The 9,568-nt window shown below is 55.1% G+C and overlaps 2 protein-coding genes across 2 annotated transcripts in view; one reads left to right on the top strand and one right to left on the bottom strand.

The window, feature by feature from the left end:
- The window catches only part of MYBPC2 (myosin binding protein C2), a 36,940-nt gene extending 28,802 nt beyond the window's left edge, over positions 1–8,138 (top strand). The window contains exons 24-28 of the mRNA XM_017512519.2: positions 340–479; positions 2,146–2,305; positions 2,476–2,612; positions 5,789–5,975; positions 8,004–8,138. Coding sequence (XP_017368008.1) covers positions 340–479; positions 2,146–2,305; positions 2,476–2,612; positions 5,789–5,975; positions 8,004–8,014 — 635 coding nt within the window. The 3' untranslated portion in view covers positions 8,015–8,138. The remainder of the gene's footprint in view (positions 1–339; positions 480–2,145; positions 2,306–2,475; positions 2,613–5,788; positions 5,976–8,003) is intronic.
- A 770-nt stretch (positions 8,139–8,908) lies between these two features.
- Positions 8,909–9,568, bottom strand: part of FAM71E1 (family with sequence similarity 71 member E1) — a 7,100-nt gene continuing 6,440 nt past the window's right edge. The window contains 1 exon segment of the mRNA XM_017512515.2: positions 8,909–9,074. Within this exon segment, the coding sequence (XP_017368004.1) occupies positions 9,018–9,074 (57 nt within the window). The 3' untranslated portion in view covers positions 8,909–9,017.

Below are 9,568 nucleotides of genomic sequence, written 5' to 3'. Positions count from 1 at the left end.
GGGAGAGGAGGGGGGAGATGAGGGGTGGGAGAGGAGATGGGGAGATCAGGAGGGGGAGACGAGGTAAGGAGCAAGGCAGTACCAGGGCTCGGAGTAGAAGAGAGATGAAGGTGGGGAAACCCCTGAGAGAGAGATTGGGTGGAGAGAGGAAGTGGGGAGACATGGGGGTGAGGAGGGATGAGGATGGCCCAGGACGGGAGGACATGAAGTGAGACTGGCACGGGGGAGGCCGTAAGGTGGGAACGGGGCATAAGAGGTTAGAATCAGGAGAGGAGGTGGGGTTGTGGAGAGGGAAGAGGAGGGGCTGAGGACTGACTTGTCACACTTTCCTCCTTCCAGAAAAGGCTGGGCCCCCCATAAATGTGATGGTGAAGGAGGTGTGGGGCACGAACGCGCTGGTGGAGTGGCAGGCCCCCAAAGATGATGGGAACAGTGAGATCATGGGGTATTTGGTCCAGAAAGCAGACAAGAAGACCATGGTGAGAGAGCAGAGGGGGTGGGGGGGAAGACGGGGGAGGTGGTCAGAGCAGGTGCAGATGTCCCCATGTCACAGCTGGAAGGGCAGGGAGGGGCGCAGGGACTGGAGGAGAGGCCGGGCTTGGAGGGAAGCCTTTTAGCTGAGACTTGGTGCATGACGGGTTTTCATTTTCTTTTTTCACTGAGGTAAACGTCACATAATGGAATTAGCCATTTGCCACTCTAAAGAGAACAATTCTGCAGCACTTTGGACATTTGCAGGGTTGTGGGTGGCCACTGCCTCTACCCCAGCCACTTTCATCCCCCAGAGAAGCCCTGTACCCATGAACGCCACCCCCTGACGTCCCCCAGCCCCTGGCAGCCACCAGTTTGCTTTCTGGTTCCATGGATTTACCTACTCCCAACATTTCCTAAACACGGAACCCTAACTATGTGACCTTTGTGTCTGGCTTTGTTAGCTCAGCACAGGTTCGTGCATGCTGTCCCGTGCAGGATGTGTCTGTGTGGCAAGCCTGTTTTTAGAATTTTTTTATTTTGAGACAGGGTCTTACTCTTGTCACCCAGGCTGGAGTGCAGTGGCTCAATCTCAGCTCACTGCGACCTCTGCCTCTGAGGTCAGGTGATCCCCCCATGCCAGCCTCCCAAGTAGCTGGAAATACAGGCATGCACCACCATGCCCAGCTAATTTTTTTGTATTTTTAATAGAGATGGAGTTTCACCATGTTGGCTAGGATTGTCTTGATCTCTTGACCTTGTGATCTGCCTGCCTTGACTTCCCAAAGTGTTGGGATTACAAGTATGAGCCACTGTACCGGGCCTTAATTTTTTTTTTATTTTTGAGACAGGGTCTTGCTCTGTCACCCAGGCTGGCATGCAGTGGCATGATCATAGCCCATTGCAGCTTCAAACTCCCAGGCTCAAGCAATCCTCCTCCCTCAGCCTCCAGAGTAGCTTGGACTACAGGGGCTGGCCGCCAGGCCTGGCTAATTTTTTGATTTTTTGAAGAGACAGGGTCTCGCCACGTTCCCCACGCTGGTCTCGAACTCCTGGGCTCAAGTGAGCCTCCAACCTCAGCCTCCCAAAGAGCTGGGATTAAAGGCGTGAGCCACAGTGCCTGACCCAGTCTTAGGGTGGAAAGATGCTTCATTGTCTGGGCGGACCGTTTCATTTGTCCATCCCAGTGCTGATGGGCGCTGGGTGGGTTCCACCTGTTGGTCACTGTGAGTAGTGCGCCATGAGTGACAAGTTTTTTTTTTTGTTTTTTTGTTGTGACATGGAGTTTTGCTCTTGTTGCCCAGGCTGGAGCGCAATGGAGTTACCTTGGCTCACTGCAACCTCCGCCTCCTGGGTTCAAGCAATTCTCCTGCCTCATCCTCACGAGTATCTGGGATTACAGGCATGCACCACCACGCCTGGCTAATTTTGTATTTTTAGTAGAGATGAGGTTTCTCCATGTTGGTCAGGCTGGTCTCGAACGCCCAATCTCAGGTCGTCCATCTACCTTGGCCTCTCAAAGTGCTGGGATTACAGGCATGAGCCACCACGCCCGGCGTGACAAGTTTTATAAACAGTGGATGTGCTTTTTTCACGCCTGGCCTTTCTTGCATCTGTCTTGTGTGTGACCCTGTGGCCCTGACCCACCTGGTCCCCCCTTTTCTTGCACACTAGGAGTGGTTCAACGTCTATGAACGCAACCGGCACACTAGCTGCACCGTACCCGACCTCATCGTGGGCAACGAATACTATTTCCGAGTTTACACTGAGAACGTCTGTGGGCTCAGTGACGCACCTGGGGTCTCCAAGAACACGGCTCGCATCCTCAAGACAGGTACAGCCAGCCCGCTCCACGGCCCAGACCCACCCCCGCCGCCCTCCCGCCCTCCCCTCCCCACTGGGGTTGACGGCACCTGGTCATGGGGGAGAGGGGAGTGGGGTGTGTTCCCTGGTTGGGGGGACCATCTGGATGAATCGCCTAATGGGTGCATTTTCTCTCCCCAGGAATCACCTTCAAACCCTTTGAGTATAAGGAGCATGACTTCCGGATGCCTCCCAAGTTCCTGACACCTCTCATAGACCGGGTGATCGTGGCTGGGTACTCGGCGGCTCTCAACTGTGCTGTCAGAGGCCACCCAAAGGTGCTAGGGCAGGGACCCAGATCTGCATGTGTGTTTCCTTGTGGGGAATCTTCCATACAGTGAAGCCCCCACTCCCCAGCACGACCTTCTTCTTCCCCAAGTTCTCTGTCTCAAGGGATTTAGACACTTAAAAAAAACTTTTTTTTTTTTTCTGAGACAGAGTCTCGCTCTGTTGCCCAGGCTGCAGTGCAATGGCACGATCTTGGCTCACTGCAACATCTGCCTCCTGGGTTCAAGCAGTTCTCCTGCCTCTGCCTCCCAAGTAGCTCGGACTACAGGCATGAGCCACCACGCCCGGCTAATTTTTTGTATATTTAGTAGAGACCGGGTTTCACTGTGTTAGCCAGGATGGTCTTGATCTCCTGACCTCGTAATCTGCCAGCCTCGGCCTCCCAAAAAGCTGGGATTACAGGCGTGAGCCACTGCGCCCATCGTAAAAAAAAACATTTTTAATTGATTCTTTTTTTTGAGACAGGGTCTTGCTCTGTCACCCAGGCTGGAGTGCAGTGGCGTGATCACAGGTTGCTGCAACTTTGACCTCCTGGGCTCAAGCGATCCTCCCACCTCATCCTCCCAAGTAGCTGGGACCAAAGGCATGCAGCACCATGCCCAGCTAATTTTATTATTTATAGAGATGGGGGCTTGCTGTGTTGTCCAGGCTGGTCTTGGACTCCTAGGTTCAAGTGATTCTCCCGCCTCGGCCTCCCAAAGTGCTGGGATCACAGGTGTGAGCCACTGTGCCCACACTGGACTTGGGCACTTTTCATCCACTTCCTGTTAAGTCCTCTGACCAGAGCCCAAGTCTCAGACAATCAATCACACCTTGCTTTTGGCTTCCTGCCTTTTTCCTTCTTCTTTTTTTTTTTTTTTTTCCTGAGACAGAGTCTCACTCTGTTGCCTAGGCTGGAGCACACCGGCACCAGGCTGGCTCACTGCAACCTCCATCTCCTGGGTTCACGCGATTCTCCTGCCTCTGCCTCCTAGGTAGCTAGGATTACAGGCATGCGCCACCATGCCTGGGTAATTTTTGTATTTTTGGTAGATACAGGGTTTCACTGACCTCACGTAATCCACCTGCCTCAGCCTCCCAAAGTGCTGGAATTACAGGGGTGAGGCACTGCTCCTGGCCTCCTGCCTTTTTCTTTGCTCCCCTGCCCCCTTTCCCAACTGCCAGGTAACAGCTTGTCTTGGCAGTTTGAGGAGAGGACCATTAGTCTCTCTTGCTCTGTCCAGGGATAAATTCCAGTCCCGTGGAAAAAGAAAACTTGGGGGCAGGGGCAGCCTAAACCGCCACGCCTCCCCAGGGTCTTCCTATATAGCTGTTTCCCAACTGCTATTTGGGAATATGGATACTTGCAACCTTGAGCTCATTTAGACCAGGGTTTGGCGAACCACTGCCCATGGGTCAAATCCACCCATCACTGGTTTCTCTCAATAAAGTTTTATTGGAACATGGGCCATGCACATTTGTTTATGTTTTGTTTATAGTGCTGCAGACAAAACATAAATAAATGTACATGGCTTGTGTTCCGGGTCCAGAGACGACAGGGCCCAAAAAGCCCAAAATATTTACCATCTGGCCCTTTATAGGAACAGTTTGCCAGCTTCTGGTCTGGGCTGTAGATTCTTTGCTTCAGCCTCCTTAAGGCATACCATGGATTTGTTGTTCACTATCTCCATCTCTGTATACTTCGTTCATGAAGTCCATTCATTCATTCATCTCATTCTGCTCATTTATCCACCTACCAATCCATCCCTTTCCTCCATTCATTCATTCACTCCATTTGCTGATACAGCACTCATTCATTTATGCACTCCATTTATTCTTTCAACAAACATTTTCAGAGGCTTTCAATGACCTGAGAGATTTGAACAAGAAACTTCCTGTATGTTGGGGGAGACTGACATTCACCCAGAGTCACACATATAATAAAATTATAAATGGTTGGGTCAGGCATGGTGGCTCATGCTGTAATCCCAGCACTTTGGGAGGCCGAAACAGGCATATCACCTGAGGTCAGGAGTTTGAGACCAGCCTGGCCAACATGATGAAACCTTGTTTCTACTAAAAATACAAAAATTAGCCAGGCATGATGGCGTGTGCTTGTAATCCCAGCTACTCAGGAGGCTGAGGCAGGAGAATCGCTTGAACCCAGGAGATGGAGGTTGCAGTGAGCCGAGATCATGCCACTGCACTCCAGCCTGGGCGACAAAGTGAGACTCCATCCGCCACCCCCCAAAAAGAGCAGGGGCTGGTGGGGCACAGTGGCTCACTCCTGGAATCCCAGCACTTTGGGAAGAGGTTGGCTTGAGGCCAGGAGTTTGAAACCAGCCTGGGCAATATGGCAAAACCCATCTCTATGTTAAAAAAAAAAAAAATTATCTGGGTGTGGCGGCTCACGCCTGTAATCCCAGCACTTTGGGAGGCCAAGGCGGGTGGATCACAAGGTCAGGAGTTCAAGACCAGCCTGGCCAATGTGGTGAAACCCCGTCTCTACTAAAAATGCAAAAATTACCTGGACATGATGGCGCAAGCCTGTAATCCCAGCTACTCAGGAGGCTGAGGCAGGAGAACTGCTTGAACCAGGACCCGGGAGGTGGAGGTTGCAGTGAGCCGAGATTGCACCACTGCACTCCAGCTTGGGCTACAGAGCAAGACTCCACCTAAAAAAAAAAAATGTATGAAAGGAGGCAGAATATAAACACAAGTATTCTTGTTCCAGTCTAGGGGCCATGAGGGGACATGTGAACTGAGATCTAAAGGATTGGTTAAAAAAAAAAAAAGGAGGGAAGGAAGAGCAGTATGGAAGAGGGAACGGCCAGCGTCAGGCCCTGAGATCTGCGCCTGCGTAGTCTGTTTGAAGGACAGAGGCCGCCTTTTTGGCTAGAGCAGAGGAGTAATGGGGGTCAAAGACTGTGGGGCCCTGGGGGCCGCTACAAGCAGTGAGCTCTTTGTCCTGACAGCAATGGGAAGACCCCACCATTAACCTGTGAAGTAGGGATTATCAACCTGCTTTTACAGAAGAGGAGACTGAGGATCAGGGAGAAGTCACTAGTCCAAGGACTCCAGCAAGAGGGTGGTAGAGCCCAGAGCCCAGACCTGCTTCCCGGGCCCCACTGTGGCATTGCCCAGGGGCCCTCTCTAAGTTGGCCTCCTCTCCCTTGACTCTCAACAGCCGAAAGTGGTCTGGATGAAGAATAAGATGGAAATCCGCGAAGATCCCAAGTTCCTGATGACCAACTACCAGGGGGTCCTGACGCTGAACATCCGCCGACCCTCGCCCTTCGACGCTGGGACTTACAGCTGCCGGGCCGTCAACGAGCTGGGCGAGGCGCTGGCTGAGTGCAAGCTGGAGGTCCGAGGTGAGGGCATCGCCGTCCCCCAACACTGGCTGCCCCTTGTTCGGGCCCTGTGCCAGCCTGGCCCGAGGCCCCAGGCTAAGCACTGCTGAGCTCTGGAGACGAGTGAGACCCGCCCTTTAGGGGAGGATTGGGAAGCTGCTGTCCTGAAGGCAGTGCAGGGCATCGTAGAAGTTGGGATGAGGAAGCCCCTGACCCAGCTTGGGCAGGAGGAGTCAGATTTTTCCAAGGAGTTGAAGGACAAAGGAGAGGGAGGCTGGGCCGGGCGCGGTGGCTCACGACTGTAATCCTGGCACTTTGGGAGGCCGAGGTGGGTGGATCACAAGGTCAGGAGTTCAAGACTAGCCTCGCCAAGATGGTGAAACCCCGTTTCTACTAAAAGTACAAAAAAATTAGCTGGGTGTGGTAGCACGCACCTGTAATCCCAGCTACCCAGGAGACTGAGGTAGAGAATTGCTTGAACCTGGGAGGTGGAGGTTGCAGTGAGCCAAGATCGCACCACTGCACTCCAGCCTGGGCGACAAAGTGAGACTCCGTCTCAAAAATAAATAAATAAAGAAATAAAATAAAAATTAGAAAAGGAGAGGGAGGCTGAGTGAGAATGTCCCCAAGGCCTCCAGTTCGCCTGGGCCCCCGCAGGCAGATGGGTTGACAGAGTTAGAGCAAACATGGATAACGCGGATGACCAGGGGCCGTGGGAGCCCCCAGACGCGCCTCCCCTCCATAGCCCGTCCCCAGGCTCCGACCCACCAGCCCCTGCCTCTCCCCACCCTGTGCCCTGGTGTCCGTCCGACACTCCGGCCCCAGCTCAAGCCGCATTCTCTCCCCCCTGGATTCCATTTCCAGCCGCCTCCCTGTCTCCAGTCTCTCCCTCCTGCCGGCCACCCTGACCCTAGACTGGCCCCAGGGGTCTCTCTCTATCCAGACCTGCTGTGCCCCAGCCCTGCCCCCACCCACTGGGGACTCCCCACTGCCCCAGCACCCCTCCGCCTGGTGCTCTTGGTGCTGTATCTGCCCCGGCGCCCACCCGCCCCAGGTCTTCCCACATGACGTCCCAGCCACACCGGCCTGTTGGCAGTTACACTGGCCAGGCTTTCCCGTCACAGGGACTTTGCACATGCTCTTCCCTCTTCCTGGAACACGCTTCCCCCCTCCTTCACCCTGCACTCCGGCCTGTCAGACACCTGCCAGTCCAGTCTCAGCAAGGAGGCCACTAGCTGTCCCTCAGAGCAGGATGACATCAATGTGGACTTCTAGAGTCCCTCCCGGATGCTGACTTCTGACCACTCAGACTTCCCTGGCTCTGAGGATGGCCCAGCAGACAGAACACCTAGGGGCCCTTAACAAAGGCTCAGAGAGGACAGCGTCTAGCCAAGCACGGTGGCTCATACACCGTGGGATTACAGGCTCATACCTGTAATCCCAGCACATTGGAGGCCAAGGCAGGCCGGTTGCTCGAGCCCAGGAGTTGGAGACCAGCCTGGGCAACATGGCGAGACCCTGTCTCTACTGAAAATACAAAAAAAACCAGCTGGGCGTGGTGGCGTGTGCCTGTCATCCCAGCTACCTGGTGGGGAGGGGGCTGAGGCAGGAGGATCACTTGAACCGGGCAGGTTGAGGCTGCAGTGAGCTGAGATCTTGCCACTGCACTCCGACCTGGTGCAACAGAGTGAGACTCTGTCTCAAAAACGAAACAAAAACACCCAGATCACTGCCTTTCCAAGCCAGCCCAGTGTCTGATATTCTGCTGTCTCCCCGATCAATGGTTGAATAGGCTCAGAAAAATCCCAGCCTTGGGATTCCAGCATGCAGCCAGCAGCTCAGAACGTCCCTATCTGGGGTCCGGAATAGCAGTAATCAGGGGCACTGTGACGATGGGTGGTCCGGCCACAGTGGCCGGGGATGGCGGGACAGTGACCGTCATCCTGGATGTCACATGGACGCAGCAGCTGAAGGGGCCTGGGGTGGGCTTGAGGCTTCAGAAGGAGGCGCGCCCGGCCCTGCCTCACCTGCTTTCTGCTTTTCCCGCAGTGCCGCAGTGAGACCTGTACCTATCCCCTACCTGCCAAGACAGTCTGTGGCGGAGTCCTGACCCCAATCCCCAGCCTCCCGGGACTGTGTTCCTTGTGGAGTTTTCGCTAAGAACAAAACAGTGTTGCTGACCCAGGAGTGTCTGTCCTTCTTCACTCTGTAGCCGCGTCTCCCTCCTGCAGGGGGTTGGTCACCCCGGGTTTGGCGATGGGAGCAGCCGAGGTGACACAGGCCACGGTGACGTGGCCTCTTGGAAGAGCTACTTTAGTGAGGCAGCCACGTCGTCACAGCAACCACAGAGCGTGAAAGGTGAACCCAAGCTGGGCGTGGTGGCTCAAGCGTGTAATCCCAGCACTTTGGGAGGCTGAGGCGGGCAGATCACGAGGTCAGGAGTTTGCGACCGACCTGGCCAATATGGTGAAACCCTGTCTCTACTAAAAAATAAAAAAATGAGTCCGGCACGGTGGCAGGCACCTGTAGTCCCAGCTACTCAGGAGGCTGAGGCAGGAGAATTGCTGGAACCCGGGAGGCAGAGGTTGCAGTGAGCCAAGGTGGTGTCACTGCACCCCAACCTGGGGACAGAGCAAGACTCTGTCTCAAAAAAAAAAAGAAAGGTGAACCCAAGCCCACGTGCAGGCCGGCCCCAGAGACACTGCTGGGAGGGAGGGAGGGCACAGGCTGGGTGGCAGTGACGGTGGCAGAGAGTCAAAGACGCACCCAGGCCACACCCAGAAGGCCGCTCTATGGAGGCAGCTGTGGTGGCGTGGTGGCCTCTAGGCCTCAGCAGTGGCCCAAAGAGCCAGAGGTGGCGAACCAACGAGGGAGGCGGCCGAGCTGGACAAACTCCTGTGAGGCCGCCGTGCTGACCTGGTGACGATGGTGGGATCTCTCGTGGCCCGCTTGTTGGTTCTTAAGGAGCAGATCTTTATTAACTTGAATATCTCATCTGCCCGGTCCTGAGGCCATGTCCTTCCATCTCTGGCCCTTCGGTGACCTTGAAGGATGTTGGGAGACTCAGAGGCCCCAGAGTTCAGAGGTCTGGGGCTCAAGTCTGGCTTCTGGGGCTTGGAGCTAGGGGGAGAGAGTTCATTTCAGAGGCCTTGGCCTGCAGTTAGGGAGTGGGGGGTGGGGAGGGACCCTGCACTGACTGGAGTGGCAGAGGGAGCCAGACGTCTCAAGAGGGACACAGATTCCAGCACCCCCAGCTTCTAAAACTGGCATCACCCCCTACCCTACCTTGACCTCCAAGGCCCTACAGAGAACTGGACATTGGGCCTGGCTGACCCCACTCCTTCAGGACTCAGGGTGTCCCTCTCCAGGCCCCACTATGGTATTTCACAGGCAGAGGTGTGGGTGGCTGTGTGTGTTCCCAAGTAGGACACGACAGCCCCTCGATTAGGGGCGCCAAGGCCCTGTAGAGCCTGCTGGCTTCTACCCACAGACCCCGTAACCCTGGGTCACCTCCACCTCCAGACCCGGGAGTCCGGGCCCCCAGCCCCTCCTCCCTCAGACCCAGAAGTCCAGACCCCCAGCCCTTCCTCCCTCAGACCCGGGAGTCCGGGCCC

This window comes from Cebus imitator, unplaced genomic scaffold (genome assembly GCF_001604975.1).
Source record: "Cebus imitator isolate Cc_AM_T3 unplaced genomic scaffold, Cebus_imitator-1.0 Scaffold473, whole genome shotgun sequence".
Classification (NCBI taxonomy): domain Eukaryota; kingdom Metazoa; phylum Chordata; class Mammalia; order Primates; family Cebidae; genus Cebus; species Cebus imitator.
The sequence above is the reverse complement of the archived record's forward strand: the minus strand, read 5'-3'. Positions and strand labels throughout refer to the sequence as shown.